The 23,331-nt window shown below is 43.5% G+C and overlaps 2 protein-coding genes across 3 annotated transcripts in view; both read left to right on the forward strand.

Annotated features, from left to right (window-relative positions):
* Window positions 1–23,331, forward strand: part of KIF26B (kinesin family member 26B) — a 487,970-nt gene that overhangs the window by 227,313 nt on the left and 237,326 nt on the right. The window lies entirely within an intron of this gene.
* LOC132375879 (phosphatidylethanolamine-binding protein 1-like) lies at window positions 8,909–9,669 on the forward strand. Its single transcript, XM_059941112.1, has one exon. The coding sequence runs from the start codon at window positions 9,006–9,008 to the stop codon at window positions 9,567–9,569; it is 564 nt and encodes a 187-aa protein (XP_059797095.1). The 5' UTR covers window positions 8,909–9,005; the 3' UTR covers window positions 9,570–9,669.

Here is a 23,331-nt window from a genome sequence, read left to right on the forward strand (position 1 = left end):
ATAAAAGAAAAAAAGTGATTCCTTCACCACAGATAGTTTGAGAAGTGCTGCTTTAGAAAGTGTTGAAGCCCAAATTGCTTTCCTTCTACATATCTTTCGCCAGAATTTCTTTATTTAATTAATTAATTTATTTGGCTGTGCCGGGTCTTAGTTGGGGCATGTGGGATCTAGTTCCCTGACCAGGGATCGAACCCAGGCACCCTGCATTGGGAGTGTGGAGTCTTAACCACTGGACCACCAGCGAAGTCCCTCCCTCTTTATTTCTTTAAATGTCAGCATTTTGGTGGACTGCCTTTGCTTAGGAATTTCAGCACTCTGCTTTTGGAAAAACACTTTTTTTTTCCCTTTGGAAAAAAGTAGTAACAGTGAAATAGTAACAGTAATACTAAAAATATTAATAGTAATCTTAACCAAAAAAGAGATTGGCATAACTGATCATCAAGTTGGTTAATTATCATGCTCTGAACTTTTCAAATGAGGGAATCTCCTTTGTGTGATTCCCATGTTAATATTAAGTGGTGAAGTCAGGTGTGATTAGATTTCCCATTTGTTGACTATTCACTTTGAATAAAGATTTACTTTTTAAAAAAACTGTCATGATCTTGTTTTTTCAGTTTTATTGAGATATAACTGACATATATTACTGTATAAGTTCAAGGCATACAGCATAATGATTTGATTTACGTATATTGTGAAATGATTACCACAATAGGTTTACCCAACAGCCATCATCTCATACAGAAACAGATACCAAAAAAAAAAAAAAAGAAAAGAAAAAATTTTTTTTCCCTTGTGATGAGAACTCTTAGGATCTACGCTCTTAACAACTTTCAAACATACCATACAGCAGTGTTAACTTGAGAACTGGATGAAAGTGGTCAAAAGGTACAAACTTCCAGTTATAAGATAAGTAAGTACCAGGGATATAATGTACAACATGATGACTATAGTTGAGATTTACTTAATTATGTACTTTGTGCTTTAAAGTATGAAGTGCATGAAACCCTATAAAAACTCTTGGGTGAATCCTCAGCTTTGTAGGTTGAGGTGGTAGAATCCTCATTTTAATTGGAAGAGCTGTGAACAAATTCTGGATTATGCATACAATTGCCTGGAGCTCTGGTAAATAAAATGAATCTTTCAGATGACGTCCTATCTTTGCTTTGATGTTCTTTCCCAAATAACCTTACCGATAATCATATTGTTGTTGTTTTAATTCATGGAGAAAATGAGCTTCCGGAGGATTTTAATCTACATTCAGAGCAAGTATGGGAAAAATAGTGAAAATTGCCAGCTATCACATGAGCTTTGCAAAGGCAAGTTCAAGTTTGGCAGAACCAGTGCTGCCATCTCTGTGGAGTTGGTGAACACATGGGTTTTCAGTTCTGTCTTCAGACGCCACTTCTTATTGTAATATTATTTATTTACAGCTTTTACATTTAGTTCACAACCTTTGTAAGACCATAACTTTTTACCAAATTCAAATGAAATTTTCAAGTAAAATTATATAAAGGTCATTTTTCATTATTATTTTTTCATTTCTCTATTTTCTTAATGTAAGTAAATGCCTTTACATCTGTTTTCATAGCTTTTGATTACTTCAGACTACTCAACGCCTTCAAATCCTTACTCTCTGTCCATTTGCTCATTGTTGGATCAATCACATTAGTTAGAGCTTCTCCCTCTCTTTTTCCTCTGTTCTTTTTTTTCCAGGAACAGGGTTATTTTTTATTTCCTGACTCTCTTCTTGAAGATTCTGACCTTTACACAATTTTCCGTTGTTGATTAAAAATACATAGCTCCCGGGTTTGGAATTTTCTGCGTAAATTTTGATGTTCACCTCAATATTGGGTTGCCCTCAGATTGATTTTGTGCGGTCCACTTGCTCTGTTTTCTCTCTCTCTCGCTGGCCAAGCTGCCCCTCATTTCCTTCTGCTAACTTTTTGCCTTTTGCCTAAACTCATTTTTTTCTTAGGGACGTTATTATATTTCTGACTATCTCCACCTCTTGTGCAATTTCTTCCATCTTTGTTATTAGACTGTTGCTTGTATCACCTGACGGCCTTCTCCAAGCCCCTGTTATGCCGTTGACTCTTATGACTGATTTAACCGGCATCCCTCTGAGGCCAGAAGTTGCTGTGACATTAAACCAAGACCAGCTCGGGTCCTGAATCAGGGGCTAAGCTGAGCTGAGAGGGCCAACTCCCGGCTCCGAGGCCCTGCCCTCAGACGGGTCCCTCCATTCATCAGCCTCCTTGCGGGACCTGCTCCTAAGTGCTCTGTGTCCACGTGCCGCTGTACACACAGCTCCCACTGCTACAGAGAAGGTCCTCCTTAAAAGCCATTTCTGCACTCTCACTGACAGCCAACTCAAATAGTGCCTTTCACTGGTCACAGCAGATGCTTTTCGTATATAATCTTGTACAGCGAAGGCTTCCTTTAGTCCCTGGGCGTGCTGACACATAACAGTAGGAGTTGGTTATTTGCGAGGAGCTTATTAAGTCAAAGAAGGATGGAGTGTGAAACTGCTCATGGTTCTTTTGTTCTTCCATCAGGTCCAGTTCCCTTAGGGATGCTCACATCTTCCCATTATAAATACACCAGCAATTATTACCAGAGAAGAACTCTCCTAAACACACCACAGTTGGTCTCAGGTGATCTAGGGGGAGAAAAGTGGAGCTGGGTGCACAGATCCAACTCTTAAGTTGCTGATTCTCTGTGGAGAGATGGGGCAGACTTTCTGCCTCCCGTTTTACAGATTGGAAGTTAATTTCCAGCGCCATGTCTGTTACTATAGAATGATATCTCTACAAAACGAAACAAAAAACACTAGGAGCTTTTAGGAGCTCATATTGTGGAATTTCTCTTGTATGATTATTGTATTTTTCCTGTTTTGTTTGCATCCAAGTATGCACCTTTGTCTCCTTACTCCTTCTAGGGTCTCGTTCTGACTTAGTGTCTATCCCTTTCCCCTTTTCTCCCATTACTCTCCTCCTTCCCCACTCCACCTCCCTGTCTGCCTCTTCCATGGCTCCCGTGGAAGTGGGGCTGCCGTTGAACCTTGTAGGGAACACCTGTGGTCAGGGCCGACATGCATAATTGTGCCATTTGCTGTTTGGCCAAAACTCTACTGGTTGAGCTGAGACGCCTCCCACTGGGCTCCATCCATCCAAAGGGACGTCTTTTTCTCAACTGCCCAAAGGTACTGTCTGGGCTCATGTCTCACCGGCTGCTCCTGCCCCTTCCCTGGGGGCTAAACAGTGTCAGGGCAGCGATCTTTGAAGGCCTGAAGTGGAAACCAAATCCCTACCCTCTGAATTTCTTGTTTACTTATTCCTGGCAAGTCATAGCTTTACTTTTCTTAGAAAAGACTCCATGGACTTCTCAGAAAAGAAGGGACTCTTGCTCATGTATATTGATGCAGTGAATGTTTAGGAATCATAACTATATGAATATAGTTTCGCTTGAACACACACCAGTTGCAATATGAAAGGAAAATACTAAGAAGGAGCCAAATGTATATTTAGTGCTGTCAGATTTCAGGGGCCCCAGGAAATAGTTTCAGGTGTTTGCTTCATGAAGAAGTAAACCCTTGATTGCTTATGAAAGACAGAGAAAGCACTGAAGAAAAAGTGGCCATAATTCAATGTCTACACTGTGATCCTTTGTGTTCAAAAAAGATCCTAAAACACTTTAAATATATAACCCTAACAGCCAGTACCCTACCCCGGCAACCCCAAAACCCCTGTTTTGGGGTGTGCAGACCATAACAGAAATGGCACTCATGGCTTGGCCCACGCCATTCTGAATTGGTGATCTCTGCTAAAGAAAATGGTCAGTGTTTGCTGCCCCATTCCCATCTCCCGCTGCAGGGAATGTGTAAGATAGCGCATTTTCCAACTTAAGTCCTTTGTTTGATGGATGGCCAGTTGGGGTGCTGGCAATCAGCTCCCAACATCTGGGACTCATTTGTACAGCTTTGCCTCGGTTGAAAATCCAATTCATGCCTTGGTGTTTGAAGGCAAAGCAATTCCAGTGAGCCTGAAGGACCCCGGTGATTCTTGTCAAATATTCTCAGGGTTAGGCATTCTGGGTCTTACTGAACAATTTGAATGTCTTTTTTACTGATGCAGGGGTGAGGGGAGGGGAAGAAGAGTACTGGATAAAGCAAAGAGAAAGATGGAGTGGCTTGTGGTTGCATCCACAGCCTGCCACTGACATTCTGACTTTAGGCAAGCAACTTAAATCTCGCTAGCCTCAGTTTCTCCTGTTAAACAGAGATCATCGTATCTACTTCATAGGATTATCGTGAGGATTAAATGAAAATGTGATAATTCTTTGTAAACATCGTCTAAATCCTAGAGGTGACGTTAAGATGGCATTTGCTATGAAAAGGATGGAATTCTACCCTCAGTGGGAAATCCAATGAATTCTCAACATTCCCCTTAGAGTGGGTGACTTGTGTTGTGCGTACCTTTACAGTGTGTTTACATGCCACTTTGTAATCCGGCCTAATGACTACCTAGGACCTCCATGGCAATTGTAAAGATCAGGCATCACGCCTCGGAGAGCAAAACTGCCATCACGGCGGGGGTGGGGGGGGGGCGCCGAAGATCACAGCTGGCTCTTAAAGCCTTACCTGGAAAGAACCAGGTGTCACTGGTGATTGAAAACATCAGTGACCAGCAGAGAGAGAAACTCTGCCCTCTCCTGTGGAGCTCCAGTTAGCTGACTACACACTTCTAAATCTTTTGAAGGGTTTCTTTTTGTAGTTTTATAGCCCTAGAAAAACTCTCAAACAGTAAGAAAGAAAACAAAAGGAAGAAAAGGAAGAGCCATTAAGAATTCTATGACCATATAGCTTGGTGGTGACTGCAGTGTGGGAGCTGGAAGTCTGCCATGACACTGACAGTGAAAATGAACCAAAACAGTAAATAAAATAGAAGTAAAAGAGGGAAATACTCGCTCTCTTTGTTAATACCTTCATGATTTGAATTGGGGGCTGAAGAGGGAAGATACGGTGGCACGGAGTCGATTCAAAAAGAACAATGGAATGACCTGTGTCCTGAATGAGAAGATGGATGGAGAGAGGATACAATTTTGTCTACTATATATTTGATAAAATGTTTCCTTGACTGCACTTCTGCCCCTGCCCTGTTGCAATACCTCTGTAACTTGTTCCTTTCTTCAGTACTTATCCATTTAAAAATAATAGCCTACATTTATTGAGGGTTTCCTATATACCACACACTACTCTGAGTTCTCTACATGAGTTTAAACTTCAAAAGCCCCCATGAGTTGGCCCTCTTATCATCCCATTGTTTAGATGTAGAAACTGAAGCACAGATTGGTGAGGTAACTCGATCATGGTCAGACCGCTAGGAGGAGATGAGTAGGTGCTTGAGCCAGGTTATCTGATTCCAGAGCTCATGAGCCAGAATATAAGCTCCATAAGGGGGGAGATATTTGTCTCTTTATTCTTGGCTGAACCCCTAGTGCCTAAAAGAGTACCTAGGAAATGTTTGTTGAATGGATGAACAAATGCTCTTAGCTACTGAGGCAGGAGGTAGGTGGCCTCCAGGTTAGGCATTTACAATCAGCCTCCTGTTTGCACTTCGAACTAGAAATAACAACAGCAACAGGGTAAATAACCAAGCTTTGTCTCCTGAGGACACTTTAAGATAACAGTCCTGGCAGGAACAGAGAGGGACTAAGCCTTGTTTGAGTAAAGGATCAGGAGGTCATATATTCCCCAACCCTGGGGCAAGGGAGACACGGCACATGCGCAGAAAGCCTCCTTGGGGGTCAAAAAGGAGAGGGCACCTCCCCAGAAGAGGTGATGCCAAGGCCGTCCCCTAGGCCTCTGGCCTGGAATCCATCTTGGAAAAAAGCTGCACATGCATGTTGGAGAGGGTCCTAAGGCGGATCAGGTGTGGAAAAAGAAACCAGATAATTGGCCAAAGGTAAACAAAGACCCGGAAGAACTGCCCTATATAGATGACTTCACTGCCTCTTTACTGCCTTCCTCCTCGTTAGGGAGGACGCCCACACCCTTGCTCTCCGGTGGGCATCTCTGCCTTGCTTCTGTCTTAAGTAAACAAACTGCTTCTCTGTGTGCTCTCCCACTTGTGCTGTGTCTCTAATAATAAACTTTGTACCTGTTTTTACAGTTTTTGCCTCCTTGAGAAACGCATTTTTCAATGGGAGCAAGGGCCAGGGGAATTTTGCTTCTAGCCTCTACCCACTGGTGGAGTAGTGGCTAGGATTCCTCGTTTTCACCCAGGCTACCCAGGTCCAGTTCCGGGGCAGGGAACTAAGATCTTACTTCAAGTCACTGCTCTCAATGCTGCCTCTCCGAGATCACTACTATGCTCTCCTGCCTCCAAACTCAAAATGGGTTGTGACGGGTGGGCATTCATGAAGTCTCAACACAAGGATGATCAGTGAGACCATAGTAGAGGAAGAATGCAGAGCTCACCACTGAAGACATAAGGGAGAAACATTTTGGCCAACTACTCTATTCTTCTAATTTTGTTAGTTACTAAAATATTGCTTCCTGTCTCACTCAGAGTAAAAGTTAAAGGTTTTTCAGTGGCTTGCCAGGGTCTTTCTACAATCTGCCCTCCACGCTCCTCTATCACTCTCCCTCTTGCTTGCTCTGACCCAGGCACACTGACCTCCTTGCTTTTCCTCAGAAAGTGCCAAGACCATTCCTTCCTCACAGACTTTGCTCTTTCTGTTTCCTCTACTCTTTCTCCAGGTATCTGCTTGGCTCAGCCCTTCCTTCCTTTCAGATCTTTGCTCAAATGCCACTTAATGGCAAGGGCTTCCCTGACCTCCCTACTTAATATTACAGCTATTCTGGCTCTGCATCCCTCTTCCCGCATAATACCTGTTGTCTTATGAATATCTGTTGAATGAATGAATCTCAGACTCAAAGGGAGATGGGCAGCTAAGTCTCCAGGTTGTCTTCCACTGAATTTCTTTGAGAAGCTTACATTTTTTTTCCCACTAAATTCAAACTACCTGCTTAGGAATTAAATTATTCTTTTAAATCTAGGATGTTTGGGGGAGATAACATTGTCACAAAGCATGGAAAAAGGCGTTGTTGGGAAATGGAGATTCATATGAAAATATAAGTACCTGCTTGTCTTTTCAAGAGGAGGATTTGTAGAGACGGGACAAGAGGTGCTGCCTGGGCCAGGAAACCAAAGAAAGAGTTAAAGCACAGGAAAGACTTATGAGTTGTAGGTCTAGCACAAGGAAGCAGGGCTCTCCATCTTTTCTCCTGTCTCATTGAAAAGCTGTCTTTTCCTCCCTTGAATAAACCTCTTTGCTTTCTGTCCTGTGCTTTGATTTATTATTTTAATTCTATAGCTGTCTTAGTGAAGTATGTAAAGCATTTGGGGGTAAAATCATGTGGAAGACATTACAGAAACTAAAGATGTATTATCTTATGTGGTATTGGGTAGAGGCTCAGTGTGCTGAGGGATCCTATCCTAGATGAAAACACAAATCGTGTCTGTGGCATTGTGTATTGACTAAGAAACTGACTCCTCATTGAGGGTGTAGGAAGGCGGAATTTCGGAGGTACTGTTGTAATAATTTAGTGGGAAACAGGTGGAACTGAAGCATAAAGAGATCTCACTGAAGTGTCTGCTTTTCATAACTGAGAGATATCCCTGAGGGTAGGATTTTTATTTTCTTGCCTCTGAAGTGGACATAATGACTTTTTCTTTTCCTTCTGTCTGATTACTAAGGTGTAGATTTCAAGAGAACAGGAACTGTGTCTAATCCCCTTATTGCATTTAGCACTGACTGGTACAGAGTAGGAGCTCGGTACATGAATGTTGAAAGAATGAATCAACCACGCTTGAAAACGTGGGTCTGTCCTGCTTCTCATAAGCATGAACTACTCAAAAGAAACTGTGGGATTATGTAGCCTCAGAGCTATCATCGTTCCAAGTACTAGTATTAACGATAAAAATAGTTCTGATGGATAAAAAATAAATGGAATATTTTTCATGATTGATTTCCACACAGTTAGATTCAGCAGGACACTATTTCTAATAATCATCTTTTTATTTAGCTGGTGCAAGAAGGATTTTAGCATCACACTGTAATTAGATGCCTTTCCTGGCACCTGGTGTGCTTGTTGTTCATGAAGTACCCTGGAATTCGGGAAATATAATTTCACGAGCCTCGATCATAATAGATTGTGTCATTTTCTTGGCATCCTCAAAACCAAAGCCTTAAGAGTCCATAGTTTGTCCTTTTCAACTCTAGCAAAAGAAAGAAAGGGCCTTGGCAGTGACAAAGAAAGAGAAATTCTCTCAGGGTCTGTAAAGTAATCAGCACCAGGCAAGCCACTTGAAATAAAAAAATGAGAAAACATAAACCATCACTCAAAATTTATTTCCAGTCTTTTAGGTGCTTCAAAAAATAATCGTGATTCATTTTTCTGAAATAAATCTTCATCTCTTATTATACCTGTCTAAAGTGGCAAGGTGGCCCTTGGGGGGAAAGCAGAATATTCCTGAACAGAATTTTAGGGGCACTTTCTAGTGATTAAAAAAAAACCTAAACAGTCTTTCTTACATCACTATATATGCTCTCACCACCTACAAGTGTTTAAAAATCAAAATAAGACCTTGTTTCCACCCTCGAGGAGTTCCAAGCATCAGGTTAAAACTGAGAGAGGTGAACTTCCCTGGTGGCGCAGTGGTTGGGAATCCGCCTGCCAGTGCAGGGGACACGGGTTCGAGCCCTGGTCCGGGAAGATCCCACATGCCGCAGAGCAACTAAGCCCGTGCGCCACAACTACTGAAGCCCGCGTGCCTAGAGCCCGCGCACTGCAACGAAGAGTAACCCCTGGGCGCATGCGCTCCCCGGACGTGGGGCCTGAGTTGCCTCGGTACAGCTTGCAGACCGCTGGGAGTCTGGGCTGCTGCCCTGCGTGAGTCCTCCCGCAGCTTTCCCTGCTGTCCGACCCTCTCGGCTTCGCGATGCCGGTGGACCTCAGCAAGTGGTCCGGGCCTTTGAACCTGCGGGAAGTGAACGAGAGGCCGCAGCACCTGCTGCAGGTCAAATACGGCGGGGTGGAGGTTGACGAGCTGGGCAAAGTGCTGACACCCACCCAGGTTAAGAACCGGCCCACCAGCATTGCATGGGATGGCCTTGATCCAGCTAAATTGTATACCTTGGTCCTGACAGACCCGGATGCTCCCAGCAGGAAGGACCCCAAATACAGGGAATGGCACCGTTTCCTGGTGGTCAACATGAAGGGCAACGACATCAGCAGTGGCACGGTCCTCTCCTATCATGTGGGCCCTGGGCCTCCCAAGGGCACAGGCCTTCACCGCTACATCTGGCTGGTTTACGAGCAGGACAGGCCACTGAAGTGTGATGAGCCCATTCTCAGCAACCGATCTGGAGACCACCGTGGCAAATTCAAGGTGGTGAATTTCCGCAGAAAGTACGAGCTCGGGGCTCCGGGGGCCGGCACGTGTTACCAGGCCGAATGGGATGACTATGTGCCCAAGCTCTACGAGCAGCTGTCTGGGAAGTAGAGGAAAGCCAGGAGACGGACACGCTCCCAGAGTTCCCAAGCAGTGTTTCAGTTTAGTGATGCATGTAGATTTCTCCCCTTTCCGCTGCCTGAGCCCTGAGCAGTCAGGTTTAGGTTTAGGGTGACTTTTCCTTCTGCCTGGCCTCTGTAATTCTAGGGGGTTTACGTTTTGATCAAATTTGAACTCCGTTTTGGCGGGGGATATTTTGGTACTAGGATGGGGTCTTCAAAATGTTAATATAAGAATAACAACCCAGATGTTAAAGAAGAAAAAAATTCTGGTAAAAAGACCAGGTCTGCAGTATTAGAACAGAGCATCAAAGAATCTTTAAGGGAGGTTGAAAAAAAGAAAAGGTTGATTGCCTCTGCCTTTGTGAGCCCGAGCCCAGGACTATCTGTGACGGCATCTTCTGGCATGTGTTTTCACGGCCCTGTCTCTCACTAAGACAACCAGGGGCCGGCACGTCCGCTAGCCCCCCATGTGATACATCGCAGGCTGGTTATTGGGTGTCAGTGGCCCACTCTGGCTCCTTTAAAGAGCAATACTGGAAAAAGCAATAGGGAGAGAGTCACTTTGCTGTAAAAGCTTGGCCATCTAGATGAGCTGCAGGGCTGAGTGGGAGGTCATCAGAAATCCGAAAGTCTGTGCCTGTTAAACTGATCACTCTTCAGTGTAAGAAAAGCCGGTCTGGAGTTGCTGAATGTTGTGTTAATTCTGCTGTTTGCTTATAGTTGAATAAAAACAAAAACATTGCGTAGTTGAAAAAAAATAAAATAAAATAGTAACCCCCTACTCACCGCAACTAAAGAAAGCCTGCGTGCAGCAACGAAGACCCAATGCAGCCAAAAATAAATTAATTAATTAATTTAAAAAAATTGTATAGACTTTATGTGTGGTTCATTCTCTTTTTAAAAAACAAAAGCAAACAAACAAACAAAAAACTGAGAGAGGTAGAGAGGGAGAGCCAAGGATTACCAAGCCATGTGTCGTCAAGTCTGACCAGGCCGGTCAGGATGGCTGCAAAACCTCCCTTCTGCTGCTGCCTCTGCAGCCCACTGGCTGCACACCACTGGCTTCAGGTCCCCCAGGAATTCACCAGCTGTGTGTAGCTGGCTGTAGCAGGTACTGTTGGCCCCCACGCCCCCATGCCCTTCTTCTCATCATTCTCTAAACAAAACCTTGCAGCTCCCAAGGTCCAGGACTTGTGACTGCCCGAGGGTTTTTGCTGGCTGCCAGAGCCCACTGCATTCAAGCGTGGGACAGGCCAGATTGCCAGGCAGGTAGTCCTGTTGGGAGCCGCTCCCAAATAAGTCTGACAGGAGTTGGTGGATAAATACCCCAGCTCCCTTCCTCCTTGGTTGGGATAACACTGAGACAGGGTCTACCCTGTCTCCCTGATTTCCTAAGTAGGACTGAGCCCCAGTTGCCCACGTCAGCAATCTGCTTGATAACTCATCCTCTGGTCATTTCCTTCCCTCCCTGTCTTGCTTTCCCACTTCCCTACACCGCTTCCTGGAATCACCCTCCAATTAAAGCTACTGGCACTCTCATCCTTATGCAGGGATAAGGAAAGCTACTGGCACTCTCATCCTTATGCAGGGAAACCCAGCATAAGCTATTGGCAATATATCCTCGTTCACTCACCCATTCATGTATCCATCCCTTCATTCATTCACCGGGCATTTGGTAAGCCCATACTGTATACCAGACATTATATTAGACGCCGAGGATGACAAAAGGGCAGCCACTGCCACCAGGGAGCTCCCCGTCCAGAAGGGCAGCCAGTCCCATTACTGGAGAGTTATAAACAGCATGGAAGTCCAGGACAGAGCAGTACAGGAGAACTCCCAGTATCACTCTCCCCAAGTCTTCTAGTTGTTTGGAAGGTAATGGTGACTTTGCAGCGTGTAGTATTATCAGAAATTGTCTTATCCATTCATTTCCTGTCTCCCCTTCTAGAATGTAAGATCCATAGAAAGAGGCACTTGTCCGTCTTGTTCCATCGTTGCAACCTCAACTCTTAGAACGGGGCTGGGGCTCAGTACATATTTGGTGAGTGTGTCTCAGGAGCTTTAGGAGTCTGCCGTGGAGAGTTCCTGCCAGCCTTCTCCTGTCCCTCCTCAGGGAGTCCTCCTGTGTCGCAGCTCACTGAATTCCACTGTGGAAGTAGTGTCTCCAGTACAGAGTGACAGCCTGTGCTCAGGGCAGGAGAGAAGGAATGAGTGCTGCCTGCACGGCACTGCGCCTTGGGGGTGGGGTCTTCTTTCTGGTCACTTGGAACTGAGTACTTTGCCCCACCAGGCACCTGAGGTGAGTGTTTTCCTTTAACATAATGGAGGGGCATCTACTTCAGAGTCTGTTGACTCCAATGTGAATCACATCTGAAAAATACCTTGATAGCAGCATCTAGGCTGGTGTTTGACCAAACAACTGGGCGCCATAGCCTGGCCAAGTGGACCGTCACACCTAGAACCAGTACTCAGTCTAACTTGAAAATACTTTCCATTCTGTGCAATTCGCCAGGCTCCTACTGACACACCCTGAGGTTGCTCCTGGCTCTGGTTTCTTAGCACTGGGGCTGTGCCTGCTGGTCTTCAGGTGTGCCTCCTTCCCTCCCTCTGCCCACCTCCCATCTTTATCCTTTGCTCCTCAGGGTCCCCACCTGTGGACAGGTGTAGTTTAATCCTTGTGTCATTTGGATCAGTTGGAGTGTCCCATATCATTTATTACTGAAGATGCTGAGCATTTTGTTTTAGCTTTCACACTAAAGGTAGAGAAAATAAAAATAGATGTTATTATTCTTTACGCTTCTCCTGTGGTCCTAATCACCAACCACAGCCTCAAAGTCCTATGGTGGATTACTACTTTGCATGTTCTTTATCTCCTTTAAAGCTAGGCACATGAGGAAGATTGATTTATGGAGCCTAGATCCTGCTTAGTTGGTGGGGGGGGGAGGGAAGCTGCAGTAAATTTAGACATCACTAGTGTTTCTTTACACATTCAGGAAAAAAAAATTAACTTACATCCATTGCTACAGAAGCTCATAAATTAAAAAATACCAAGTCTCTTCCCTATACACCTGGAACTTCAAAATTACAATCCATTCATTCTGTGATTGCCTCCTTCACAAAAGAGGCATGGGGGTGATGGCTCAAACAGGATTTCCCAACATAGCTTTGATATCCAAGCAATGACTCACCCATGTCTTTTGACCTTTGCTTAAAAAATATTTCCGGGTAAGGGAATTATTTACCTAAAGCATAGACTCTAAGAATTTAGTCCCATTATCTTTTTCCTCTAAACTTCCTCTTTTATTACTCTCTCTTCTTTCTCTCCCTTTCTGTCTTGAGTTTTGGTTTTGGTTTGTTATTTTACATAAATTTCAAAACAAGTCTAACAGCATCAGAAACAAAACACAGAAAAGTCTTCTTTATTTTCCATTCTGTTCTGAGCCATAAATTCCTCCATGTACTCAAATAATACACCCAAGAGGACTGGTAGAATGAATTTGATTAGCCTCTTAAATGTTTTAGCACCTGCACACCACAGCGCTTCCAAGAGTGGGGAAAAGATTTTTCCTCCTATCCCTAAGGGATGGCTTGTTACTTGGGCCGTGTAGCTGTGTATGCCACTTTACTGAGGTTAAGGTTGAGTAGCCCTGGTGGAGAAAGAAAATCCTAAATAAGTACAGGTACAGCTTCGAGGCCCCATATGTTTTTGTTTTAATTTTATTGAAGTATAGTTGATTTACAATGTTGTGTGAGGCCCCATATACTTTTACTTCTTAATTTTGTTCTTTGAGAACCATGTTTACTTTTTTTGAGAAAAAGGCATAAATAAAGGAAAAAGAGAGGCTATACTTTATTTAGATTTTCAGGAAGCCTTTAAAAATATGTCATACTGGAAGCAGTAGAAATGATTTTACACTACCCTTCCCCCAGTTCTTCAATCGTAGGTATTTTTACTGAAGAGAAGTTAAGGCATATGCTCACACAAAGACTTGTCCATGAAAGTTCACAGCAATATTATTCATAATAACCAAAAACTGGAAACAACCCAAGTGTCCAATGGGTAAACAAAATGTGGCATATTCATATAATGAAATACTACTCAGAATACTCAGACTATTCATATATGCACCAACATGGATGAATCTCAAAGTAATTATAGTGAGTGAAAGAAGCCAGACTCCCCCACCAAAAACAGAAGACAACGTACAGTATGATTTCATTTATATCCGATTACGGACAATACGAACTAATCTATAATGACAGAAAGCATATCAGTGGTTGACTAGGAATGGGGGTTGGGAGGGACAGATAACAAATGGGCAGGAGGACGCTTTTAGGGGTAATGGATGTGTCCGTTATCCCGCGATGGTTTCCCAGATGTATACATGTGACAAATCTCACCAAATTGTAAATGTGTACAGTTCATTATATATAAATTATACCTCACTAAAGCTAAATAATTGAGTTTTCTTGGGATTAGAGACAGTGTTTTGAGATGGAGAGAGAATTACCTTAGAGAGTAAATGAAGAGTTGGGATAAATGATCCTTTTCTCTGGAAGGAAAAGGGTTTATAATAGGAACCCCTAAGAAGGCATGTTGAACTGGCTTTATTTAACACTTTTTTCAAGGGCTCAAGATAAGAAGTACCATAGGAAAATTTCCAACTTTGTGCACAGAACTAAGTTCTTCTAGGTAATAAAAATATCATCAAGGTAGGATGAGCAGGAGATGAAATGAGCAGAGGAGTTCTAATGAGAGCAGGAAGAAACAGTTCGGGTAAAATAATTCAAACTCTTCTATGAGATGGAAGACTCTGAGAACTGATGATCACTGTGGAAGAAAGCCTAAGGACTCCGTTGCCTGAAGGTTCAGTCTAAGATTACGACCAGGAAACCAACACTGACAGAATTTGTTGGACATTATCACAAGGGATATTGGAAACAAAGTGAAAGGTATTGTCTTACCCTTGGACAAAATAGAAACTTGTTTGAACCTAGAAGTTCTTATGAAGTTTTGATAAGTACACCTTAAAATACAAGAGGGAAGCAAAACCCATCGAGGGGGAGGAGGAACTTCCCGTTTGAGAATAGGCGGTTGGAAGAACTCCTCAGTCTGGAAGACATGATGTGGGAGGGAATCTGAGTAGCTCATGTAACATGTGTATAGATTATTCACTAAATCTTGAGTTAGCTCTTAAGATTGAGAAGAAGCAGCGTTAGGGAAAAATAAAGCAAGCTGTCCTCCACATCCTAAGACACGGTACTGACTGAGACTATAAATCTGCAGGTCCAGATTCATTCACAGATGGTAGGCTGATGGGAAGCCGTTAGCCAGAGTTGTGGGGTGGGGAGCAAATCCCCAACTTCAGATGCCGGAGAGGGTAACAACCTGCCTGTCTCATGCAGGGGGAGATGGAATTCTCAGCTCAATGCCTCAGGACTCCGGTCCAGTATCATGGCTGTTCTAATCTGTTTCTGAAGTGGTCTTTTCTACAGCATTTTAAAAAGTGGCTGCATTATCCTGAACATTTTTATCAAGTAACAAATCAGCTTTTATAAATGCATAAAGTTGGCTGAAAGCAGGCCAGGATTTCAAAGCCCCCTTTGGCACGTCTAGGTTGGGCACACATCATGGACCCTCTCCTCTGGACGCAGACTCAGGGGCAGGCTGGTGTAGAGTGACTTCTGGCATCCGATGTTTCAGATATGAACGTCAGCATAGCAGATGCTAGGCAGTTCCCCCCTGCACCTGGATTGTTTCATGCCCAAAAGGAAGGAATAAAAATCCAAATCAGTGCAGTCACTCAGAAAGAGGACGGGTGATGGCCTGGCGTTCTCTCCTTGGCTTCGTGTGGAATTGCAAAGTACCGCTTTAGGACTGCGAACTCCAGCCACCTGCTTGCTTGGATCCTGGAGAGCAATACTGCTGGTATCTGCCGCCCTACTGAAGAGGGCGCAGAGCACGGAGGTGCTGCTATCCGGTTCCTCACCGGCGAGATGCTGGGCTTGGGAAACGCGGGGAGGTTCACATTTGAAAGTGAAGACGCAGGAAGCCTGATGGCTCCCAGAGGACACCGCCGCCAGGTTTCCTTTGTAAAAGAAACGGGACTGTATAGTTTAGAAAACACATTGTGACAGGGTGAGAGAGTGTCATGGACATATATACACTACCAAATGTAAAACAGATAGCTGGTGGGAAGCAGCCGCATAGCACAGGGAGATCAGCTCGGTGCTTTGTGACCACCTAGAGGGGTGGGATGGGGAGGGTGGGAGGGAGGGAGATGCAAGAGGGAAGAGATATGGGAACATATTGTATATGTATAACTGATTCACTTTGTTATAAAGCAGAAGCTAACACACCATTGTAAGGCAATTATACTTCAATAAAGATGTTTAAAAAAAAAAAGAAAACACATTGACTTTTTTTCAAGATGTCTGCGCCTCAACCACAGCTGAATAAAAGAGTCTTTCTCTGTTGCTGGCTTCTTGTTTGCTGTCATCCTGTAATTTTCTGATGCTCATGACCATCGGTGGTTCTCCGGCGTTCTCCTTGTCCTCCCCCCGTCTGTCTGCTGGCTCCTGGGAGCAGGGGTTCCAGCCTCCCTGGCTAACCAGCATGTGATTCTGACAGTAATGAGCCACATGGGGAGACCCCAGGAGAGGAACAAGAAGAGGTCATCCCTATATTTTTACGTGGAGATTGATAATCAAGGCTAACAATCCCGGCAGAAGATGAACAACACATTAAACAGAGGGGAAAAGATAATAAAACATCTCCTGCTGTTTAACAGTCGTTGGGTGGAAACGTTCCCTGGAACTATCCAGCTGTTGCACTTGATGGCTCATAAAGCCTCGGTAACGTCCGTCAAGGGCCTTTTTTCTTGGTGAGGGACCATTTTTTTTCATGCAGTTATGATAGCATCTGGTTCCTGTCCCTGGAAATGCAAAGAATCCACAGGCACAGGCAGGCAGCTGCCGGGGAAGAGCCGGACTGCAGAGGCATCTGGCTCCTTTGATGGGTTTTGGGTCACTTCTGATCTAACGGGCACCATCAGAATGTAGATGCAGGTTCAGCGGGCGGTCTGAGCATCTGCTATGTTCCAAGTTATCACATTTAGTCCTCACAACTGTGAGGTAGGGATTATCACCATTTAAAAAAGAATACCATGGAAACCAGAGCCCTGGAGTCTTTGAGGAAATGTACCCAGGTCACACTGCTGCAGGTGACAGTCTGAGATGTCCATATCTGGTGGCCTTTGCTCTGTGCCACATTGCTGCAAAGATGGAAGAAGAGAGGAGTTGCTTGCTGTGTGTGCTCTGGGTACGTGTGAAATAGCTCTGCACTTGCTTCTCCTACCTGGTGCTCGTGCACGTGTGTGCTGAGAAGGGGTGACACTTTCCAGAATACTCAGAGTAAACCATGGGAGTACTAAGTGACCTGCTGTTTTAGGTCAGGTTTCCCAGGAGCAGGTCCTGAAGTAAGGAGCCCTGTGCAAGTGATTTATGAAGAACGTGGTCCCCGGGGGACCTGTAAGGGGGTGAGAGAGGCCGGGAAGGGAAGGGAAAGGGGAAGCCAAAGAAAGGTACATCTTCGCACCCTCCCTCCGGCAGAGGTTGGCTTTCAGCATCAGCCTGGTTCTGCTGGGGAACTACACCTCAGAGCTGTCCTGAGCTGGGCAGCAGAGCTGGGGCTGTAATACTCCCTGACCGCCTATGAGAGTTGCAGGAGAGCAGGAAATCCTAGAGACTTCTGGCCAGCTCTCCACTCAAGCAGGCAGAGCAGGCTCCAGCAGCCCAAGGATAGGCCTTTGGAAAAGAGCATCAGGTGCTGACTGTTAGAAACAGAAGTGCACTCAAGGGCAGCACACAAAATGCTGCAAGAGCGCTGAGGGGCCCTGGGCTCTGCACCAGCCTTGTCACCTGCACCTGCCCTTTGTCACACCCAGCTGGCAGAAGAGGAGACTGATGAGATAGGAAGACAGCAGGGAGATGAATCAGGGACCCCTGGTGTTTTCAAGCAACACCATAAGCTCTATCTCCACAAGAAAGAGTGTCGATGTTCCTGAATTCTGGGAATGGTGTTTTTTCTATCACTGAGTTCACATGTCTTTGATCAGTGAGCCACTTTCAACCCAAGTCAGCACGGAACAGAATGTTGGTTTATTTCACGCTGGATGATATAATTCACGTGGACAAGGCAGATCTCTTGGGAGTGAAGGGAAGTTGTTCCTAAGTAAACTTCCATGTTCTCTTACGAGGTGGGAAAATAAAAAGTTGGGGGTGCCCAAGACAGAGAGCCTCCCCATCTGAACCATGCTGTGACTTGAAGTGCCGCAGATTCCAGACCCATGTGTGTCTTTCTTCAAAACCAATAGCTGCATGTGAAAAAAAAATTATATAGTATGTGAACCCATAGCAATAATATTTTAAATGAAAACAGATTTCTTCCATTTAAAAGAAATGTCAACTCTTTGTTTTGGGGTATGGGGGTTCCCCACATGTGTTCCAGCTGAACAGGAACACCAAATCCTGATGTAGTTTATAGCCGAATCTGGTTCTGTCCTTAGCTCTCTTTGTATCTGTCACAGACATCAGCATCGAGGACTCTAGACGCCAAGTACATTATGGTTTTAATGCTGTGACTGAGCAGAGACAGGAACGAATCTTCCTCCTTTTCGGGCTGTTTGAGGGCACAGAGGGTGAAATCCAAGCGTGGTAATCAGGGACTACAGTGGACCCGTGCTTCTCTTATTATGTAAGCCTAGTCTTCCTGGCAACGCCAGCATGGGGAGAACCATCAAAGGGGCATGGGTGAACAGGTAATGAATGAAAATGTTTTATGATGATAATGGAATTACAATTTTTTAATTGTGTATTTATTCTTTAGAGACATATACTGAAATATTTACAGAATGAAATGTTACAATGATGCAGAAGAAGAGAGAAGTGTTGGGGGGGTTATACATGGAATAAGACCGGCAATGAGTTGATAATTGTTGAAACTGGGTTTCAACACAAACTGTTCTATTTGTGTATATGTTTGAAATTTTCCATAATAAGAAGGAAAAAAGGTCATGAAACTAGTTTATACATAAGGATCCATCCAGAAGGCTCTTTGGAAGCACAGCCCTGCTGGTCCCAGAGTATACCTTGCATTCTCCCTGGTGACCATAATTATAGCCTCTGCTGCAGGTCTGCTGAGGACACCTGGCACTCCTGCCACCACCCCACTCCTCCCAGGATCCCTTTCCTCCAGGCACAGGGCCCCAGCGTTACGACTCTAGTAGGCCTCCTCCCTTACTTCTTGCAAAATTAGTCTTTAAAAAAACTTTTAAAAATTGAAGTATTGTTGATTTACAATGTTGTGTTAGTTTCTGGTGTACAGTAAAGTGATTCAGTTTTATATATATATTCTTTTTCATATTCTTTTCCATTATGGTTTATTATAGGATACTGATTATAGTTCCCTGTGCTATACAGTAGGACCTTGTTGTTGTATCTATTTTATATATAGTAGTTTGTATCTGCTAATACCAAACTCCTAATTTATCCCTTCCCCACCTCTTCCCCTTTGGTAACCATGAATTTGTTTTCTATGTCTATGAGTCTGTTTCTGTCTTATAAATAAGTTCATTTGTATCATATTTTAGATTCCACATATAAGTGATACACATGGTATTTGTCTTTCTCTTTCTGACTTACTTCACTTAATATGATAATCTCTAGGTCTATCCATGTTGCTGGAAATGGCATTATTTCATTCTTTTTTTATGGCTGAGTAATATTCCATTGTATATACATACCACATCTTCTTTATCCATTTGTCTGTCATTGGACATTTAGGTTGTTTCCATGTCTTGGCTATTGTAAATAGTGCTGCAATGAACATGCAAACTTACTCTTGACATGAGTGCCAGGGACTGAGCTAATTTGAGCAACACTGACTATTACAATTTCGTTGGCCCTCATGACATTCCCTTTTCTCAGAAAAAAACATTAAGATAAACACTGGGTTTGTTTGCTTCTATAGAAGGAGCCCAGCTAAATTTTATAGTGCTAGTTAAGAAAAGTATAAGGAGCTGTGATTTAGTCCCAGACATCTGCAGCCTTGGAAACAGAGTGGCCATGTGGGCAACTAGGCCTAGAGCAGGCTCAGAAAAGAATCAGGCCTGGATCCCAGCCTCTTGACTCCGAGGTGGATTTTTATCCCCCAAGGCCACCTCCTTTTGGTAAGTCTGGAGGTTCTAGAGTTTAATTAGAGGAACATAAAAACTGACCTCTAGGTTTAAGAGTAATTTAAAGAATAACCCAAAAAACCTATTATAAAGCAGTTAACTCTTATGTGAATGGTTTATCTCATGGAGGTGGTATCTGATACAACTGCAAATCCTGCTGTCTTCCAATTTACAAAACATCAACGTGAACTCTAGCCCCCACCATTTTACACAAAGACAAATCATTACTACTCTCACTAGGGAGTTCCCACAGACATTGACTGGGTTCTGGAGGAGAAAAGGAAATTCCATCATTTGGGAAGTAAATTTCATTTTCTTTCATATTTGGAGGTACAGTTTCTGACTACACCTCTGGTCTCTTTCATAAAGATATGTGTACCGTGAACGCTAACAGATTCTAGGATATAATCTGATTGATTGATTGGATGGTAATATGCTCTGCAGTTGCAACTCTCAGCTCTGTTTTATTTGCCCTTTCACCTTACGGCATGTGGGGTGGATCAGGCTGGCTCTTCTGGAGCTGGTGCATTGCTAGTAAACTCCATGCTGCCGCTGTGCTTTCGTCTCCTCTCCTCAAGGTCAGTTGGTACTGATCAGGACGAGGAGCTCATGGCTAATGTTCCAGCCCTGATGTTTTAATTCATTCTGCCCAACTTATCTTTCGTTTTGAGTATCCACTAAGTGAATAAGAATATGCGTAGTACTGGGAGGACAGATCATAACTCTTAATAAGGACTAATCTCAGAAAGAAGGAATTAGTATAGATCTTCTGGAGGGCTGGCTGATGCTTAGAAGCCTGGAGGAGACCTGGGAGTTCTCTCAGTTACAGAAACAGCCCAGGGCTCTTCTCAGCTTGGTGTGCAGACAGATAGCTATCATTCAGATTCAGAATTGACATCGCAACCTATAAAGTGTTGAATCCTCTCTTGCATTCCCAGAGCTACCTTGGATTTTAATAACTTCATGTTCTCCATTCATTGAAAAATATATTTATTGAACATCTATGGATTCCAGGTAGTGAGGTCTGCTAGGCTTTGGCTAGCTTTGTGGTTTTTAAAGCCAGAAGCACCCAACAGCTATTAAATCCTTAAAGTAATACAAAATATATGCATATTCTCAGAGTAAAAAACCTTCAATGCCTGGAACAAGGAGACTGTTCAATTTAGCACACCTGTACTTGAAGATTGATCCCTTGTTGCTGTTCTGGGTCTGCAAGTTCAGGATAACATTATGTGGATTTTTGAACCAAAATGAATACAACAGACAGTCCATCACGATAATAGAAGGATGCTGGAGCCTGCAGATGCCATCCACATCAAGGATTTTGCTTTCATTGAGCTCTGCAACCCCGTGGATTGTTGTCATATGGAAGTGATTGGGGTGAAAAGAGCCAAGATGTTCCTAAAAATCAGTGAGAACAGTTTGCAAGCCTGAGTCAAGAAACAAGCTCGATACACCACAAAGGAAATTTTCTCAATAACTTTTTTTGGAGGAGGTTTTAGATAACTTGCCTTTGAGTAACATTTGTTTATCAAGTGTCCAGTAATCACTTCCAGTGTAGCTGGAGCAGGAGGGGCTGTGTTTTCATCGCAAACCTAATTCCCATGATTCAATGTGCCGTAAAATCTCCATTTTTATCGCCCTTTCTATGGCTGACATACATTTGCACTTTGTACTGTTTATCAGATAACTTACTACAAGCTGGGAAGTGCATTCACTAAACACCTGGCTAGCCTCAAGCTCTTTACATTTGACAAAACAGGAGACAGAAATTATAATGACTTTTCTATTTTAGACTGAATTATGGAATTTTGTAATTAAGATTGCTTTGAAACCCTTGGTTGAATAAAGAGGTAAAATATCCTTGATACTTTACTGCTGGGGGAGGGGTTTATCCAACAAAAGACAAAAATGTAAATTTCAAATTACAGTTTGTCTCAAAGATATGCCTCTACCATAGATGCTTTTTAATCTTTTTATAGTCTACTTGATATCTTATGCAATTATTGTCAATGCTTTCTGCTAATGGATTCATTGCAAGTAGGTTTACCATACATGGAATCTACCTTCTCTTGTGTAAGCATTTTTCATTCTTATACATGTGAGGTGTGTCCATACATGATGGATGTGCCATTTATTGATAGGAGAGAAAAATGTATCAATAGGGATTGTACATGTATTTTGCCTTGGGCAGCAGCAGCATTGCAATATAAAACGTGGTTGGTGTATGTCTAGGCAGAATGCGGTGGGTTTCCTTGCTCTCCTTCCATTGAACCCCTTCCAGCAATCAACTGTTTCCTCCAGTTGGTATTTTTGGTGGCCATTTTCTCTCACTCTTCTCCATTGCCTTTGTTTTTCCATCCGCAAATTGCTTTCTCTGTATAGCTTGGAAGCAACAGAGTGGCTCCTCCCAAATCACTGAGTTTACAGGGCTAAAGGAACTTGCTTGCTACCCGTGTTAGTTGCCTGGGATTAGAATTTGAACTTGAAGACTGGGAGGACGGGCACCATGCTTCTCTGAAAAGATTTTCACTGTTGCTCCAGGTGTTCTGAAAAGAGGAAATGAGTCACCTTCAGGCAGTTTTAATGCTACAGGGAGAAAGGAGTCGTGTGAACTATATAGGAAAATAATCTAATCCTTTCTCTGTGGTCCTTTCAATAAAGTTTAGGACACTCTCCAGTGGGTCCAGTGGCTCTAAGAACAATAATGTCTGGTGAATTATTGTTCCATCTCTGCTACTATTTGATTTCCGTGCTTTGGTTAAAAAAAAAAAATTCACTTCATGGGGCTTCCCTGGTGGTGCAGTGCTTGAGAATCCGCCTGCCAATGCAGGGGACATCGGTTCGAGCCCTGGTCCGGGAAGAGTCCACATGCCGCGGAGCAGCTAAGCCCGTGCGCCACAACTACTGAAGCCCGCATGCCTAGAGCCTGTGCTCCACAACGAGAGAAGCCACCACAATGAGAAGCCCGCGCACCACAACGAAGAGTAGCCCCCACTCGCCGCAACTAGAGAAAGCCCACGCGCAGCAACAAAGACCCAACGCAGCCAAAAATAAATAAATAAAATAAATAAATTTATTTTTTAAAAAAGTTAAAAAAAAAAATTCACTTCATTGTGACAATCTTTTGAGAAAACGAGGAGGCCAGTGGTGCTATACCTCTTGTGTAGGTGTATTCTGTGGTAGGATTTAGAATGAAAGAGTGTGAATACTGAAGGGATCTTCTCAGACTGAGGTACCTGAACACCCAGGAATAGAGAGTGATGTGCCAGAGTCTCTGAGAAGCTGTTGGGTATGTGGCACATCTTCCTGGGGGCATTAGTTTTCCTTGAAGTCTTGGAGGTTGGAGGAGACCAACTTTTTAACTGTAAAACACAAAGAGATGTATTATGGAACACAATATGAAATTTGGATGAATTTTTAAGATAAAGAGTGAACTTCTAAGTAATTTCTTGCTAGACTTAGACTGTTTGGAGTTATGTCTCCACCATGGGAACTAATTCACTCTGTCCATTG

Source organism: Balaenoptera ricei, chromosome 1 (assembly GCF_028023285.1).
Source record: "Balaenoptera ricei isolate mBalRic1 chromosome 1, mBalRic1.hap2, whole genome shotgun sequence".
In the NCBI taxonomy this organism is placed as follows: Eukaryota; Metazoa; Chordata; class Mammalia; order Artiodactyla; family Balaenopteridae; genus Balaenoptera; species Balaenoptera ricei.